General features: G+C 36.7%; 1 protein-coding gene across 3 annotated transcripts in view; it reads left to right on the plus strand.

Moving 5' to 3' along the window:
- LOC137933583 (transmembrane protein 47) overlaps positions 1 to 19,862 on the plus strand; it is a 29,136-nt gene extending 9,274 nt beyond the window's left edge. The window contains exons 1-6 of one of the 3 annotated variants that reach the window (XM_068777588.1): positions 332 to 742; positions 10,127 to 10,323; positions 12,660 to 12,799; positions 13,938 to 14,000; positions 15,231 to 15,361; positions 16,463 to 19,862. In XM_068777588.1, coding sequence (XP_068633689.1) covers positions 611 to 742; positions 10,127 to 10,323; positions 12,660 to 12,799; positions 13,938 to 14,000; positions 15,231 to 15,361; positions 16,463 to 16,495 — 696 coding nt within the window. In that variant the 5' untranslated portion in view covers positions 332 to 610 and the 3' untranslated portion in view covers positions 16,496 to 19,862. Of the gene's footprint in view, positions 1 to 331; positions 743 to 10,126; positions 10,324 to 12,659; positions 12,800 to 13,937; positions 14,001 to 15,230; positions 15,362 to 16,462 lie in introns of those variants that run through there. The other 2 variants (XM_068777585.1, XM_068777587.1) reach the window with 2 other exon arrangements.
- The last annotated feature ends 64 nt before the right edge of the window (positions 19,863 to 19,926 follow it).

The raw sequence follows: 19,926 nt of genomic DNA on the forward strand, positions 1-19,926 counted from the left end.
ACATGGTTACCAATTGTAAAATTGGTAACCATGTATATTATTGTTCGACGTCCGTATAGGTTTATTTATTTGTGATCCGTTGACCGAAAACCTCATATGTTTTATAGTAGAAGTATGTGGAGAAAATTGAGACCAATAATGTTATGGATGAATACGTACATATTTAATTTAATTTACATATTTAGTGTACACTAAAATACGTATAAAATGTACAGTAAATATTGTATAGGTGTATATCTGTCTTGATTTTTCGAAGGTACTTAGAACAGCCCATTTGAAAGAATAAATGTCTGTTACATTGCTTTATAATATTTAGGAAAGGTTGTGCCCATCACTCAAAGCCTCATAACTTGTTATAACAAGTGCATTTAGATCCATTTAAAACATCAGGAATAAACTGTGGTTAAAGTGCTGACAGGATCGTATTGCGGTTTTATTGTGTGAAGTGTGTGACGTATCCGAGCGCAAATTGGCGGTGCGTGTAGCGAAAAGTAGTGCGGTGTAGTGCGTGTAAGGTCGTGTGCATAGCAGTGTAGTGCTTGTGTGGTCGGGTGCGTAGCAGCGGTGTAGTGCGCGTGTGGACAGGTGCGTAGCGGGCGGCGGCGGGCGCATGCAGGGGCGCGCGGGCGCGAGCGCGGGCGGGCTCCGCTCTCAGCCGCGCGCCCTCCCGCCGCCGGTGCTGCCGCCGCCGCCGCAGTTCGCTACCGACAACGACGAGATGCCTGCTAATCAGATAGCACAGGTTAACACACAGTTATAAACTGTATTATCATAGCGCAAGGGGCTACGGGTGTTCCTAAATTAGATGTCGGGCTCGATCGCACAGCACAAAGAGCTAGTTCCGAAGGGTTTTAATCAAACATAACCATGTCCTCTCCTCTGGGAGAGCAGGGTATCTAGAACATTTGGAAGAATTCCACCCCAAAATAAAAAATAAATAAACTGGGTCATCTTCACGTTTGAATAACTCACTCGTAATGATGAGCCGTATGCTTTATGACCCACCGGTGAGATTAGCGCACCACTCCATTCAGGCCAAGCCAAAACCACGAAGTCAATGATTTTTATTAACAGGGATTTATTTACATTCTTATCTTTAGAAAATGCTGTTATTAATACATAAAAATCGTGAGTTTTAGCTATATAGTATGATAATATAAAAAGAGATGAGATCCGCAAAAGAACCAAGATCACCGACTTAGCTCAAAGAATTGCTCGTCTGAAGTGGCAGCGAGGGGGACACGTCGCCCGTGCGAAAGATTCTCGATTGGTGGCCGTGAGTCGGTGAACAGGGCTTTAGAATTATTAAATAAATTGTAACAAGTATAAACTGGCGCTTTAATAATTTTAGCGCATCCGAATAACAATCATCAATATGTCGACATAAGCTTATAAAATTTGATAGAAAAAATAAATAGAAGAAAGATGTGTTAATAAAATATTTTTCTTGTCAATTAAATTTAAATACGTCATTTGATTTGTGTTGAATCATATTTTTAGATTATTTGATCAAATAAATAACACATTAATTATGAATTATTAAATGTATTAGCGTGAAATAATATCGATAGTATATATATATATATATATATATATATATATATATATATATATAACTTAATGCGCATAATTGCTAATTTGAATAATGATGATGATTCAAACCTGGTACGGCGTTTAGAAAAGAGTACCCAATCTTTTATTACAAACCAATTCGAGAAAATAGGCGATAAATAAGTTGTGCTTGGTTCTACAATTAGTTGTATTTCATACTAACCCTTTGAAAAGTCGCTTGTATATTTAATATTATTTATATGATAATAAATTGGTAAAAATAGTGTGGCCATTACCTATTAAACTTTTATTTAGGTTTCGCAAAGAAAATCATAATTAAATGCAGATTAAAATATAAAATAAAACATATTACATAAATCCACTAAGATGTAGTTAAAAATTATGCGATTTTAATATCTCAATGTTGAATAAATATTTTAAGTTTAGAAATGATCTATTTATGAGAAAGGGTTATGTTTCACGTTTAACAATACCCAACCATCTTTAAAAACAAATTTCAATTACTCTCTTACGAACCGTTTTTACAACCGATGCTCTTTTTGACGCATAATTGGGCGACGTTTAATTCTTTTACTAATTTATTATATTTTGTAGAAAATACCCAATGTAGTGTTTTTAGAGTACGATGTCAGTTTTGTCAACATCAATAACAAGGTTTTGATGATTGCAACATATTTCGGAGAATTTTCAAGTAACAGAATAACAATGTCTTCTTTAGACATCCGAACGTTCGTCGGTTCATGTAACAACTTTCTTTTAACGCGATCTCTTCGTCAGGTGTGTGTAACCACACTAAGATTAATAATTTTAACTTCATGTACTTTGACAATTTTGTGCAAATTCTAACGGAGATTTGTAATTTTGATTTGTCAATTTGAAAACTTAGTTATTTAAGCAACAGAGACATGTGGAAATTTAGATGTAAATAACAAACATCATTCAGAAAGAATTTCATTAAACTAATTTAATTAAAGTACATACACTGTGGCGTTTTAAAATATTTTTATGACGTGTTTTAATATTTCGTAAGCGTTTTGGGGGCCGTTTGATATAAAACCAATCGTGCTTTATGATCTGATAAATGAAATCACTTTTATTGACTTCGTCCTCCGGGGTTAGGGAGTACCGAAACGAAATCGTGTTTCCAGTGAAACGAATTTAACTTCAAGTTATCTTGATTTACTCGCGTTTATTGCTTTTTAATTTCGCAATATTAATTTTCCGCTTTATGTGCGCAATGAATATCAAACAATATTTATTTTAAGAAATACGCCCGGCGAATACAGATGTTTTAAAACGTGATTATTTTAGTAACAGAGATTTGTGATCAAAAATTTCACATGTAGAGAGAAGTTTTACTAGCTGCCTTATGACGGTACTGCCAAAGCTGGAAAAGACAAAATCATCTTACTTATGTCGATTATAAACATTAACCTTTTTCTCAGGTATTTCTGAAGGTTTCTGGATTTCCCGACGAAATCGATGATAATCTTTCTTCATACGATCCTATTCTCAGGTCTTCTCGAGGCAGAAGTAATAGAGTCCAGTTATTGAACTGACTAGATCAGACCCGCGAGTAGATGATCATAGACGTAGTCTTTTATCACCTAATGTTCTTCTTGTTCTAACAACCAGCAGTTTGTCTATAAATTAGGACTTCGCATCGACGCGTTTTAGATGTGGTGCTAGAGGCGATTGTTACGAATTCCGTGGACTGCTTATAGAACCAACGCATCGATGCTGATTGAACTCTACAGTGTCCACTCGTTTTGTCACTATATGCACAAAGCGGAGTTTTAAGTTTTTAAAGAAAATGGTTAATAGATTGTGACCACTAGATCGCAGCTCCATGCGTTAATCAGATCATATCCGAACTAAGCTCGTATTAGCCAAGGCATTGCACACCTCCGAAATCTGGCACAGATACTATGAAATGGTGCGTGACTTTTCAAAAAGGCTCACGATTCTCAATGGTGAGACGACGTAATACGACGTACGGACTGCCTTAACCTTGAGTTAGTCGAAAATGGATAAATATTGATTATTTACTATTACTAATTTATTAAAGTGGAGCAGTAACAAAAATGTTGCTAAAATGATACTACTACGAAGATGTCTGTTGTCGTGATTTATGTACTGAAGCATTGGAAAAACAATACAATTTCATTAGAGAGATATTAAACCTTCAGCACGGGTCAACAGATGAAAGACTGAAAGTTGTAATGGTGATCGGGTCAGCTGTTGCTGACGGCGGGCCGCAGCCGATCGATGCAGACACCCCGCCACGCGCCCCCTCCCCGCCTGCCACTGCTAGCCCCCGCTTCGCCGCGAGACACCCGCCTCACTTTCACATTTTTCTTCCCCGTGACCCTCTCCGCTAAAGACTCACAACTTTAGTTAATTATTTATCAAATTGCGTACGGTTCAATAAAAGTATGAAATACATTGATTGTATTAGATTCTTAATCGGCAAATAGACCTAAATATAATGTTTCCATTAAAAATATCTAATTTATCCTGTATTTCTCTAAACATTTTTCTTCAAATATAAAGAAATGGTAGTTTAATTAATTTTGTATTTTTATCAGAAATTGGATATTCGCATGTTTATTTGTGTAGAGTTATTTTATTGTTAGAAATTTTGGAGGCGAGTTCAATAAGGCACTAATAGATAAACGAAGAAATATTATTTTTGCATACGTGCGTAAAAATAGCAGCGATTTTTCTTTTTACTCGTACAAGCAAGTGTAATTATCCGACTTATTTAATCGTATTCGGCAATTTTTATAACACAAAAATGCTTTACGTATTAGTAAACTCTTGACCTTTGGGCTAACACAAATGCGCATATTCAATCTCCTTTTATTATATTTATATAATTAGACAGTAACAGTTAAACATTATTGCGATTATGTAAAAGATGGGAAAGAAGTGATTGTGAAACATAAAAGCGATGGTGCTTGCACATTATTGTTATGGACAGAGCGTTTCACTTACCCTCGACTGTTTGGCATGTCTCGACTGTTTTATGGCGTTTAACGGATGTTTCACAGTTTTAAAGTTGAGTAAGTAGATTTTAAAATACCTAAATGATGAATTTTACCTATTTTTAAATTTTACCATAAAATGTTCTTCTAGACTTACGTGTCTTCTTCTTGTTAATACTTAATGTTTAATTATTTATGATACTTTTCGTTTCGTCTTATATTTATTTCAAAACTATAACGATGCACTTATAAAAACGTCGATAAGATTTGCAAATGTCCTTTTACTTGATAAGATAATTGCCAACAGCGAAACTCTTATCTTTACTGTGCAGCCGCCACCTTTTAATATTGTTACTGTAGCGCGGAAACGTGGTCCGTCCTTTTTTACTATTCATCTGGCTAGTAAATAGCTAACGAATACTCAAAAGCTCTCACGATGTACCAAAAGCTTCTGAATGTTGTCAAACTTGTTAAGTTTTTGTTAACGGGGTACAAAAATTAACTAAGTCCTTTTTATCACCACATCTAAATCTTACTAAGGTTTGATTTTCACCAGGCCTTTTATATTTCTTTGATTTTTTTTTACTTTATTGTTTATAGGCAAAGCATTTGACTTCTGTTTCGCCTGATGTTGTTAAGCGATGACGTGGTCTACGATGGTACATGCTTGCCTAGTAGATACTTATTCAAGTCTTGAAGACTCCCAAGCTATTGCCACCTGGAAACTGGTTGTTCCATACCTTGGCTTGTCGCATTATAAAAGTAGTGGCAAAACGTTTTGTAAAACAGGAATCCTTGCCTCTTGATGTCCGATGGAAGAAAGGAATTGGAGCTATTAATTAATGTAACTCCGTCGCACTCTCCAAAATGCAGTCTATAAAACACCGGTAAACTGGCAACTTTTCGCCGATGGTCTAAGCTCTGAAGCTTAGCTTTGTTTGCTATTCTACCAATGATGCCGTACAATTTTCATTAATTAGGTGATATAATCTTATGTATCCTGTTTTACAGCATTCATAAAGTTAAAGGTACAAGTATATACTTTATTTTTAAAAGTAAATTAATAATTTTTATTCTACTGAAGGCCATGCCCGTCTATATACGCCTGGACGAAATAACTAAAATGCAACCTATCTCCTGCTTTCCTCAGGGCAGTAGTCCTTATAGATTACTATTGTAATAGAAAGACCTGTTGTTGATTTGACTTGAGTAGATCAGCGCTTAGGTCCACGTGATCTTTAGCCGTCTAATTTCCCTACAACCATTACTTTGTCGAAGCTATCTAGTTGTCTGCGGGCGATATGGCAAATAAATAAAAATAACGTATCAGAATTTATATAAGCTAAAAGAAAACAATGTAATAAAGTTGTTTTAGCGAACCTTGTTACAGAGAGGGTGGAGGGGTGTAGCACTGGTTTAATAATAGCGATAGGACGCGAACATGTGCACCAACCCCTATTGTTTCGCGATGCCTAGTTTTACTTTAGCGAGTCATTACTCCGCCCGAGGCGCTGGTTGACGGGGCGCTACGTACTGCGACGTGGGAACATTTTCTTCCTTTGTCTTTTGACGTTCTTTGTCAACGCGAACCAAGTTTTGCTTGCAGCAGTAATGGAAATGTCGCGCTCCAAATGGATTTACAGCGCAGCACCGTGACGAATACAGTTATGCTTCAATATATTTTCTAAATATTGTTTGTTCTATCGAAAAAATATTGGGAGTGTAGTAAAAAGTAATTTTAACACATTTATACAGTTTAACTAGGTCAGTTATTTTGTTTAAATGTCTCATAACGATTAACATAAATACATGAATCTGGAATAAGAAGATCCATAGACAAACGGAAGTAATCATCATAGCCAAACAGATCGGCAAGTTGAAGTAACAGTGGGCAAGCCTTACAACGCTCAGAACATATGTCTGCTGGAGTCTTGAGGTTTTGGAGTTGAGACCACAGACTGGGCAAGCGCAGCGTAGAACGTCAACTCACAAGGTTCAATCTTCAGATGCCCTTATTAAAGTCGTCGAAAGACTGGATGCAGGCCACTTCCAAACGATTTTTTTGGATAACCATGGGGGAAGACAATGTCCAGCTGTGGACAAAGTTGAGGTATAAGCTATAATGATTATAGGGCAACGATTTTCTCGATAATATCACGAGCCTTGTCCACTTGTGTAAATTAATAATTGTATGTTAAAAAAATTTAAATCTTAATAAACGAGTAAAGTGTAAATGTAAATGTTTAATAAATCAAATACGGTATAATCTCGTCTATAAACTATATATAAAAAAGATATGCATTATTTTATATGCAGATAATATGTAATGCATGCAGATCGAATTTTGAAATAAATTACGTGCATATTAGCAATGACAACGTTTGCAAATGCAATATCTATAGAGAATCAATGTAAACCGTGATATCACTTGACGTGCGAGTTAGCTAATCGATAAGTAATTAATACGTGTTAATTAATCTGTATTGGTCACATCCACCTAGTGTAACTGATATTGTTTTGTATACGCTGCCGATTGTCAGTATATGTTTCAGAATGGATTACTTTTCTATTTTAATTTCTATTAATAAAAATCCTTTTTGTTTTTAGCTGAAGTTTCCGCCTCGGCATTTCAGCTTCTAAACGTCTAACGTTTCGTGTACTTGACCCGCGGCCGTAATAACGATCGAGGAAGCGCTCAGTGCTCTGTAAACCAAACAAAAAATATGTATAAAATCACATTTAAAAATTTTTGTTCGGTTATTCGTGGATGAGACAAAAGTTAGTTTCTTTAGAACATTGATCCACGTCTTAAACACGCAAAAGGTTAAGGTGGCATGGCGCTTAGCTTCTTTTTATAGTATCTATATTCTAAGACTCCCTCTGGAACCTTGGCTCGGACTTCCTGCATATTGTTTTCGTCGAACAGGAAGGTTCTCAAGGCTTTCAGTCGTCATTTAGGAGGAGGACGCTCTTTGGAGTGATTGCAAAAGGAAAAGGTTCCTTTTGATCCTTGTGATTCGTAAGCCCCTTTGCTTGGGTTGTCATTCGAATCAAGTCTAACTTTCCTATACGGGGCTTGCCCGAAAGAGCCATACCTCGACTTGCTCGGTTATTGTAATCGGATTATTGAGAATATTTCTAAAGTTAACAATACTCCCACATAGCAGATTGTTAGTGCTGAGAAAAGTCGTGCAATAATTTGCAGCAATGCTTCTGTTTCTGATAGGGGAAATCCTGCCTTAGTATGTAGCTTTTTTATTATGAATATGTAGTAAACTTTCCCGTCTTTTTCGAAGCGGTTTATTCAAGTATTGCGCTATAATTGTCGCATTATCCCGCGTGTCAAGCACAAGGTTTGGTCTCAGCTTGAATTTCCCTAACTGTAGTGAGTTGTCGGTGGTAGCTGCATACGATCACAGTACCGACGTGTTGTCTTTTTAAAGGATAAGGTTAACGAAGGTAATCCAAGGTCTCCATGAAGGTTTTCATTGCGTACGTTCCATGGTAAAACACGACACCCAAGTACCTTATTGACAAATATAACTGGGCTATTCATGAGTGAGATGGGACTAGATAATGAAGTTATCTTACAGGAAAAGAAAAAGCTGGGAACTTCGTTTTTGCGCAGGTGCACGCTGGGGATGCGATTGGTGCACTCCGCGAGCGGATCTTTGCGAGCCAATGCTTTCGCGCTGATCGGCGGTTAAATGCGGATGAGCGAATGAAAATTTTATTCATAAATTGCTACGGTGTTTGAAAACCACGTAAATTACATCTATTTCAATGACATATTTTTGTATCCGTTATAACCAATGGTTTCACGTCACGGAATCTGTAATTTTTGTTCGAAAACGATGTTACATTTATATTACATTTTGTGTTTAACACACATCTCTAACACACATTTCATCTACACGATTGTGGCAATTATTATAGTAAGCCTTGATTCTTTTGTGAATTGGTAACCTTTATTTTTATTATGTGTATTTGCTCCACGGTCCAACGTTAAAACAAGGCACACAGGCACGTACTATTAAAAAAACAAGTATGACATAAATTATTTAAAAGAAGGCGTCTTTAAAAAATCTAGGTCAAAAGCTACTAAAATTTCAAAACTTGTTTCTACAAAACCTTTATAACATGAATCAGCCTATGTAATACGACCTAGAAATAAAGTTTAGTATTATGCCGGAACTGTTTAATATTTTACTATATTTGAGATCACGACATGAGTTTATTTCGCATCGACGTAATCAGTTGTAGCCTTGTGGTTATTCGCTTAAGGGCATGTTAATAATAACAATGATTAATTACCGTTTCAACTTGACGACGGTTCAAAGTAGTGATCGATAACAATGAAACAGTCAATAATCTGATGACATGTATATACCCTAGTCTAAATTCAGCGTTAGATCTCACCATATAAATATGTTATGCATTTTTTATGTTCATTAAGCAGGAAAAAATCATTTTGTTAAAAAAAGTAATTATGGAATCATTTCGGTTTTCTTTTACACATTATCGTCTCACAATAATTATATAATTGCCATGTCCTCTATAATCCTCCCAATCGATATCTATGAAGGTGACCCCTAGGATATAAAAATTATTTCTTACGTTAGCCACGATGTAACTCGCTAGACCGAACTTGTTCTTAAGTACATATTTATCCTCACCGTCATTTAAGGCGTAGGACGTTCACACAAAGATTTACAATACGACCAGTTGGATGCGGCCTGCATACGACTTCTTCCGACCTTAAAAAAATAGCTTTTATCCTGTGGGTGGACGTCTTACGCCGCCTGTCTGTGGCGTGTGTGACTCTAGGACCTTAAGGTACCATCGAAAATCTGCTCTAGATTTCTATTTGTATCTTATTCCTGATTCAAAAAAATAGCATCGCCTTCTCCTGGGCTCGTTTATTAGCGACTGTGAGGTTGTCAATGCGGCCTAAAGCGAGAAAGAAAAAATATTATAATGTAAAATAAAGACCCTGTCCACTCGTGATGTGGTAGAACGAGAGGCCTCAACAACGGGCATCAAAGAAAAAAGAGGTCACTGGTAACATAGGTCTATGGTGTATATTAACCTGTGCAACAAACATCGTGGCGGTTTCATCTTTCTGGTTTGGCCGCTGGCAGAAATGCCACGTATATCACGGAATCTGTAATATTTGTTCGAAAACGATGTTACATTTATATTATGTTACATTTGTGAATTGGTAACGTTTGTTTTTATTGTTTGTATTTTCTCCACGGTCCAGCGTTAAAACAAAGGCACGTAATATTAAAAAAACAAGTATGACATAAATTATTTAAAAGAAGACGTCTTTAAAAAAATCTGGGTCAAAAGCTACTAAAATTTCAAAACTTGTTTCTACAAAACCTTTATAACATGAGTCAGTCTATGTAATACGACCTAGAAATAAAGTTTAGTATTATGCCGGAACTGTTTAATACTTTACTATATTTGAGAACACGACATGAGTTTATTTCGCATCGACGTATACAATTGCAGCCTTTCTTTTAGTAAAGTTTTACTTATATGTATTATAAATTCCATTACAGGTGATCGCGTTAATATGCGGGCTGCTTGTGGTGGTGCTGATGGTGCTGGGGCTCGCGTCGGCGGACTGGCTAATGGCGGCCGGCTGGAGACAGGGCCTCTTTATGCACTGCATCGATCCGGACGCGCCTACCCCTCTGCCCTTTGACATCGTCGCACAGCCTGGCTGCTACGCTGCTAGACCTGCTCCATACATTAAGTAATAGTTCAACATCCTATCATAATACAAGATATAGTCCTCCATACAACAACAAGTAGTACCACTATAATTATTAAAACATTTATTTGTATACGTTTAATTTTGACGTTCGACAGAGTGGCTCGTATTTTGAACGTATTTTCTACTAAAGAAGTTACTCTATACATATCTCTATGCAAACGGTTTTATTAAATTATTATAAACCTTTTTTTAATAACAATTACTATTGTCCACTGGTGAACGTGTGCCATGTTTAAATACGCCACAAGGCATATTATTACTGCTACCAAAGTTAAAATAAAAATAATAAATTTGCGTATTCTTTAATTTTTGGTTCTGTTAGGGGAACCGGATAGTAATGTCGTCTGTCGACATATTTTACAGAATAACCAATTGATTTTTACCATTCCGGCATTGAGAATTTGTATGCTAGATGGCAAAAGGTTATTGATAATCAAGGTGAATATAATGTTGATTAGAAATAAAAACTTGTTAAAATGTAATCGAGTGAATTTAACTTAAGAAAGCGACAGCGGTCCCCCTAATACGTGTAATGTTTTAAGTACGATTGTTACATCAATACATGTATTATATCCGGTAAAAAAAACCGATTAATTTAAATTACAGTGTCAAGGATTAGTATTGTAAACAAACGTTCGGTGCAGCGAAGAATGTATTGCACAAAATTTTGCAAGCAGAGAAAACCAGGAACGAATGGCGAGTGATCGTAATATGCGCCCGCTCTCTTTTATGTTCGCTGAAATCAATACGCAATCAGTTCTTATTACTCGGTTAATAGGAAATGCATGGGTGCAATTTTATCGGTAATTTAATTTTAAATCGTAGGATTTAACGAGTGCTCTTCAGAGAAACTACTGCACGTGAAAATTTTACCTTGATACGAATGTTGAAAACGTGACTCATTTGGTGGTGGCTTTCTGATTGATATCAGTTACTACAACTATATCAAACTATTAATCTAACTTTAGTAAAATCTCCAAATCCATCTTTAACGTTTTAATGTATAGAATTAGATAGCAACTCTACTTTTTTTTGGCAGACTGTTTTACGCTATTAGTCTTTACATAACCACTCTTTACACTTAACACCAAATAAGTATATGTTGGTAATTCGTTCGGGTCAAGTGCGTATTAATTTTGTATAAGTACTTATTTGGAGGTCTTGAATTTTTCATCTCAATAATACCATCCGAATTGTGTCACGGTTGGTCAATTTTGACCATCGGATCGGAATAAATGCGTATCAAGTGAATACTCCAGCCGAGAGAGATGTTCTCAGTAAAGGCCTAGCTCAGTCGACTAAAACGTGTGTCCTAAGCGACCGTAAAGCTTATATAGTTATTGATGGACACGTACTTTTCTTTTTCAATGAACCATTACTGCTACTGAAATCGCTGTACCGCGCCTTAGGACAGTGCGGCGTGGTGGGAGATAAAGAATAACGAGATTGAACGTCGGACTGATGGAATAGAGCGATCAATACACCCCCTCCCCCCGCATACCTGAGACGCGTTACTGCGGTTTCGGTAGCACTATAACCATATATATAAATTTTCGATTATATGTTTACTCTGACTTGCTTAATCCATACCTTTAGTGCTTTGCTGAGTTTAAGCTTTTGAATATTTTAAATAAGTGACCTATTTTAGATCGTTTCAATTGTTTTTTATTTAAATGTAGTTTTGTTGCGTAATTTTTATCAGTGTCAAATGTCTAATTATTTTTTTAACCTTTCGATATATAATGCTTTTTGTAGACGTTATGGGCCTTAAGCAAGTGGTACAAGTATATGTTAATAATTGTAATCACTATTGGTGGTTCTCCAATGAAATAAAATTAGTATTATATCCTGTTCATTCCCACAATCTTAGGTTATCGGAATCTTGTCCTTTTTAGGATTACTTGGTATGGCTACAAATATGCATTTAATATTTAAACTGAACAAATTATCCTAGTTATAATTGTTGCACGTGATAAACATTGATTTGATCAAGGCGTAAGTTTCTTTTGAAATATATTTACATTTAAATGACAATAGAATTTTGTGACTAGCCTAGTAATATTTCCACTGTTGATAGAAAGAATTATTTCGAAAGCTCCGTTAATATTTCTGGATGAATCATTATAGACTGGATGTTCCTGATTTTAATCACCTTCATCACCGTCAGGATGTTACGTATTCAATACAAAGTTACGTTTGTCCAGTACCAAACCTGCGTGATCGTCAATCACAGTCGACTAGGCCAGTAGGTTGTCTGCTCACCTTGCGGATGGACATATATTGAAGGTAAAGTGATAAGCTAACGCGGTTGTCAGGGCGGCCGCCGGGCTGTGCGTGGCGACGCTGGCTGCGGACGTGTGTGGCGCGCTGCTCACGGGCCTGGGTCTGCGCTCCGCTGACCACCGCACCAAGTTCCGCTATTACCGGTTCGCCGTGCTCGCCATGGCCCTTGCACGTGAGTATACTAACTAATAATTATTCATTCATTAATGTTCCATAGAATATTTAAAGGATCATTTATCCACTTCATTTAAAGTGACCATTTATGACTGAAGAGCCCAATTTAAAAGAAACTAGAATCAGAATGAATGGTTCCAAATGAGCCGGATCTTGGAAGAGTCCACAAAAATTCATCCAGGTTTATGTGGTCAATTTTACAATATTCCTAATACATTAGTCAGAACATTAATTCCCCAGCTCTATTATCACTTAACACATCCTTTACATTGTCATAAGATTTTAGTATATTTTATTTAATAATCTTCTTAAATTGTGCATTGTAATACCTTAAACATTTGTCGACAAAATGTTGCTATTTTTATGAATTAACAAACTTGTCATTGATCACGTTGATATTTGCATATAGCATGTTCCATAAGCAAGGAGCTTCGTAACTCGAAGAATTGTTTGTTTGAAGTGGCAACGGGCTTAGCACATCGCTCGAACATCTGGCGATCTTTGAAGCGATAGGTTCTCGAGCGGCCACCATGGACCGACAAATGCGACGAGGGAAGGTGTATCGACGACATAGTCAGTCACGGAAAGCCGCTGGTTGCGGGCAGCACAAGGCCAGTCTTTGTGGCTATCTTTGGGAGAGGCCTAGTGTGTTGTAGTGGCCGCGATTGTTGAGGTTAATTGGTTTTGATAAAGACGCTAAGTTTTTCTTTAAAATGACTAAAGAATTGTTGTGACTAGTCTAGTAATATTTCCCCTGTTAGGACAATGGCTTCTCCCTCGGGCCCAGCTAAAATTTTTGGATTAATCACTAAACATATGTGTCATTATTATATATATTCTCATTAATGACAAACTTTTTTACCGTTGATGTAGTCGTAATGGCATATTTCATATAAAGTTACGCTTCTGCAGTATCAAACCTTCTTTTTACGGTCGTTAGCCTCAGTCCACTAGGCGACTATAGTCCGACCAGAACCGCTGCACCGTGCTTTAGGAAAGCGGGGCGAGGAAAAAGAACTAGGAGCGCCGCCGCCGCGGCAAGGAGTGGCAGATAATCGTCCCCATCTCGCCGCAGCATTATAGTGAAAATTGCGATATTTATTTGCTAATATGAAATATAACATTTCTTTTTCTAGTGATGTGCATCTTAATAGCGTTGGTGATCTATCCTGTATGTTTCGCTGCGGAGTTAAATTTGGGTAAGGCGCAAATGTATTATCATGCTCTGTTCTAATTATCTTCTACAAGCAAAAAGATTTCTACTAGATTTAATGCAAAAAGATATTTGATACATCTTACTAATATTTAAATACAATTAAACATGTCTTATACTGTCGATGGTAAGTACTTGCAAAATGGCCGCCTATTTATTAACGGCGAACTATAATCGCTGCATACAATTAATACAATAAAATGAAAATTATATCATTTTTTATAAAAAATATTTAAAAGTGTGTTTACATGGAAGCAAAATGTTGGTGTACATCTGTCGTTTGCGTGGTGCGAAAGCGTTCTTTGCTTACGCGTGTAAACATTAACAATCTACGAAAGGGTCCTTACTTGATCTGTGTTTGGAAAGATCTTGATATAATCTTTCATTTGGTATGCTCTTGCACGACGATATTAAGTACATAGGAGAAACCTAATAACAGCGTTTGGGACGATTTGTCATGTGACTCAAAAAATGTTAATTCTTTCTGACTATTATAGTACAGTATGTTTTCAAGTATTATCTTACTACATATTTCTTTCGTAGTTCGCCGTAGGATGTAGACAAATAATGTTCTAAATAAAACCATTTTTTTCATTTTACAAGGTGACGTGGCTGATGTGTTTACGCCTGATTTATATGTAGTTTTGAGAATTGGATTTTCTATATACTTTTCCGTGCTACAGAACGCAGCTCGACTATGTTTATGGTTTATGTTGACAAACAATAATGTGTTATTGTAATCATAACACCCGTATACTAATAAATGTTAAAATGTGCAGCAATATGACAAGGCTAGCATAGTAGTGCAACTGTATGACCGTGAACATTACAAATTTGAAATAAATGTACTTTGTAAGCGTTGTAAATGTTACTTTCTGATTAACGACAATAATTTAAAAAATAAATAAATTTGCACTTGCGTTTTGTTGTCAATATCGAATGCATGTTTAATTCACAAGATAGTAATTTCTTACACGCGTGTGATTTTCGAACAGATCTCCTCGTCTGGTTTTGAAAACAAGCTAGCACAATATTCGCTTGTGTATTTTTGGTAATGAATACGACAATGAAACGACTTGTGAATATTACAATAATTTGAATAGTGCGTGCGATAATTATAAGTTTATTACAGTTGAATGGTTTATTACTAATATTAAATTACATAATGATATAAAAATAGTTCACGAATCCATTTCTTATTTTACATTTACAACAGGCAACAGGTCGGTGTGGGAGTTCGGTTGGGCATATGGAGTTGGTTGGGGCGCCGCCATTTTTCTTTTCGGTGCGGTCGTTCTTTTGCTCTGCGACAAGGAAAGTGAGGAACTTTACTACAAAGAACGAAAAGTAAGTATACGTTAAAAAAATATATAATTTATGACATTTGAAGATTATAACCAGAGATGTAATAATCACATATTTACCTAGGGGGCTTATTCTTAGTGTTGTGTTAATGGAGGCTGCTTAATTACCTTGCTATAGTGCTACCGAAACTTCTGTACCGCGTAATAGTTCACGCGCGGCAAGGTGGAATCGGGGAATGAAGGTCATGCGCGTCGCTGCCGCGAGAGTTCACGGCAATTTGCATAATTAAGGCGCGGTACAGAGGTTTCCTTAGCACTATAATAAATAAATTATCAGTGGTGTATTTTGTTGTCTCACTCACACAAATCGATATCCGTCGCACCCACTTACTCGCAGCTAACGCATTATCTCTAAATAAATATGTATCTGGATATTTAAACTCTGATCATAAGAGGGTATTTTGTGTCTCAATCAAGATGTCATTGTTTGATTGAGATATTATAATAGTAGTAATGTCAATACAGTTATAATTTCTGCAGCTAAATAATCCCTTGCTCGAATGCTTAGTGCTAGAACAATATTGAATTTATTTGTGCAAAGCGCTAGGTTTTCTGGCATCACGCTTTTTATTAGCTTTTGCTTCGTAAATGTAAATTGTTCTGTTCTAAGCGCCATCTGGCTCTGCTATTTTACATCCGACATAACTATTAATGCCAACGTCGAGGTCAACAAATATATAGCGAAACAAATGTGGTAATGATTGTCTGATCCCTAAATTTTTTAAAATTAATTCCAAAAGTAATTAAAAGAGAGATCGAAATAAAATGTAAGAAGCGACATTTCTAATAATTTCGTTCAAATTGTATTTAGATTTTGCCAGAGTCATTTTCTTAACATAGCATGTATTTCGTTTTTTTTTAATATTGAGTACAGTATGAATGATTTTGAGATGTCATATATCTCTATCATCATCATATCAGCCGGTCAACGCCCACTGCAAGGCATGGGTTTCCCTCGAAGATCGCCACGCTGACCGGTCTTCGCCGTTTTGATATGAATGCTTTGATGTAATTAGTCCATCGACGGTACATGTCGGCAGCTGTAGAGGCGCTAGTGGGGCTACAGGCGCGGCGTTTCTTGCAGGTGGTGAGTGCGGAGGGCGGGGCGCGACCCTAGGGCCGCGGGCGCCTGCCCGACCTGGTGCCGTGAGCGCGCTAGCGGCCCTCCGCGCCGCACACGCGCGCGCCCCACGCACACACACGTACCTACGGCTCTGACCTAGACCCTTAACCAGCGCCCGCGCACTTGAACACCGACCACATCGCTATACAAATCAATACAATGAATTGAACAAAATTAGGTTAGGCATATAGAGGCATTCGAGATTAAGTGTTGACGATTGTTAACCCTTTCGCTACGAACATCGCCTATAGATGAGGTCAGTTATAACAGGACTGTTTGACCACGAGCTCATCGATGTTTTTATTTTTACTCATGGTGTGCATCGATCATCGTTCAGCGGTGTCACTGCATCGGCGGAGCACGCTGCCGTAGCGATAGCGTTAAGAATCCCGTGGACAGCGCGCCATAATAGTTGATCTATCCTCAAGAAGTAACAATAAGAACTCGACTATACAGTCTACTTGCGTAAAATACTAAATTACTTTGACGACATTGCACGGTAGAGCTCGGATAATTTTGAGAAGCTAATAGTAGTTGGCACTGACTCGCTTGACTGACGAAGTGCCAAAAGCAGGCAACGCCATCATGCATGGCTCCTTTAAAATTTTGCATAATAGAACAGCCTGGAGAAAATTTACCACTACCCTTTAGTCATGAAGCGACTAAAAAGAAAGGTTAAGCATGAAACATCAGAACGGATAAAAGAACTCATTACAGATTAAAGTAGTTCGTCATTAAGATAAATGTATGAACAAAGCAGGAAAATGTCTCCGAGCATTATTGTCGAAGGTAAAATAGTATAACAAACAAAGAATATCAGAAAGGATCAAGTACCTATACGATTTTCAGAAAAAACTAGTCAATTTTCGTCAATTCTTTACAACATTCGACTATTATCTTCTTAATAATAAATTATTCTTATTAATAAAGTTTGATGAATGTAAAAGTTGTAACGGCTAACAGCGCTAAGGATAAAGTCATCTTGCATTTGATCTAAAATAATATTTGTTTGAAATGGTATGCTGTTGAATGCATCAGCATTCAAGTCATAAGTAATGGTATATGCTTATATGATACTATACATGTAAAAATCATTTGGTTAAAAATAATGTGCGTGTGTCGGTGTTCATCTGTGGTCGACCGGCGCGAGGTGTCAGTGGGTACATACAGTCGGCTTAGAGCTCTACAATATTCTATTATTTTCCCGAAATACTTTTTATTTTAAATGTTTTGGTCAGCTCCAAATGAAATTGGACATTAATTTGCTCCGTAATTATTAACCGTATTTTCGTTTCGTTTTTGATTTGCATACACGCAAAATGCTTGTTTATAAAATAGGTTTCTTTCTTGCTTGTTTGACTGAGAATACATTTAAGTCTGATTTAGTTTTTTAACGTTGTTCAGTGACCAGATGTGTCTCACGTCTTTGTACGTCAGAGGGCAAGAGTATCTGCAATGGTTTTTAAGACAGAGTTCAGTGAGATCCGCCCACATCGGCCATATGTTTTGTTCTAGTACGTTCCGTTTTAGTTGTTAAGGGTAATTTTAGGAGCCATTGTGTTGGTGCACGTTTCGGCAGCTACTTCCTCGCGCACACCTTGTTGGCAACCCGTTCCAAAGAGCGTTTCGTTATTTATTCGCTTTAGTTTATCGGTTAGTCGTGGTTAGTTTTAGTTGTGTAGGAGCCAGTACGGCGAGGCGCGGTGCGTGTGTGTGCGCAAGCGGCCGCGGGAGCGGAGGCGGAGGCGGGCAGGCGACCTCGCTCGCTCTGCAATCATATGCGTTTTTCTATTGACTGGACCCAAGTGTCTCTGCACAACTAGTTTACAAGTGTTTGTACGTGCGGCGCGTCGCCAGGACATTGCGACGCGCCCCTGGGGCCTCAGGGCTCCCTCCACAGACTTCAAGTTACCTCTTACCCACGTTACACTAGCTACTGTGTGAAATGTATTTATACGTGTTGTAATCATTGTCTGTGTATCAATTCGTTGCTTGTGAATTGTCCTTCCGTAATGTTTATTAGAATCTCATTCCATTTGTAATGTTATTGTGTAAAATGCTTTTTTGGGAATTGAAAATTGAATTGTTCGACTATAAACACACAATATTTTCTTATTATATTTTATCATCATCTTTAGAGTGAAATATGTATTTAAATATATATATAGACAGGACGCCTTGCATTAAAGCTATATCGAGTTCCATGACTTAATTATATGGTTATTGTATAGCAAATGAACGTTCTCGGTTTATTGTAATTACTAGTGACTAGTGACTTATTCACGGCGTGTGTCGTGATGTTGGTCGAGGCTTTAATTTTTTGATTTCATTATTTTTTTTTTTAAATCAACTATGTTTATTCGGTTTATGTGATAACTACGTAGCTCTTAAAGTAATCAAGTAAAGCTATTTCGAATTAAATGTAGGCCTTTATAATATCTCAAAATGAAACGCCTATTATAATAAACGACTCAGTATTTAACGTAATAAATTTATTTTTGTAGTAATCTTATTTATTGAGTATTTAAACTAAAAAATAAGTTAATGTGTAAGATTTGTTTACGACTGCATCACAGAAGGTGAGTCCCGCGGCTGCCAGGCTAATGTAGGGGTGGCGCTGCGGTGCTCTCCGGTCCAGTTGTTTTACTTCTCGCTGAAATTTTACAGTTTGTTGCCTTTCCTGTTAGGCGACCGGTGTGACTTAGTGTTGAAACAGAATATTTGTCTGCTGTTTATTTTTTATCTACTAATCGCACATGTAACTGTTTGTTAATCTAAGAATGTAAAAAATTACGTAGCCGGTACTTACGTTTAATTGAAATCATATCTACGATGCAAGAACACGCTCGCTGTCGAGGGACAGGTTCACTCCAAAGTATTTTTACAATCAAAGCACACTGCCATTGTATTAACGATCAAGTTTATTACTTTTACCTGATGATTAAATAATATTATTGTTATAATGTATTAATCTGTAAGTGTAAATTTTACATAGAACTAAAACCCCTGTAAGATTGCATCTGAAAATGTTTAGCTATTTTTATGCACTGTACATCCATTCTTGAGCAATTGAAATAGTTTAATACATTTATATTCTTAAAACGTTGTCAATATTGTTATTTGAAAGAGATTAATTACTATTCAAAATAATTGAAATGGACTTGATGTAATAGGATCTAATCTGACTCAATGTATTCCCACATTCAAATGTATCAATGTAAAAATTATTTTCAATGTTAGAGATTAGTGGCTGTCGCTGCAATCGCGTGCACGGAAATAGCCCAGGTTGCATCTTATTAAATTGTCCATTTCTAAGCCAAATTATAAGTCATATCAATGAGATTGAATAAAATAAATAGAGAGTAAAATGTTTTACTTTTATTTACACCTCCAATCACTACAAGACCACACGGGAAAATAAAAAC

The sequence above is a fragment of the Battus philenor genome, unplaced genomic scaffold (assembly GCF_028537555.1).
Source record: "Battus philenor isolate CCGP_79_NKW_IND1 unplaced genomic scaffold, ilBatPhil1.0.hap1 SCAF_13, whole genome shotgun sequence".
In the NCBI taxonomy this organism is placed as follows: Eukaryota; Metazoa; Arthropoda; class Insecta; order Lepidoptera; family Papilionidae; genus Battus; species Battus philenor.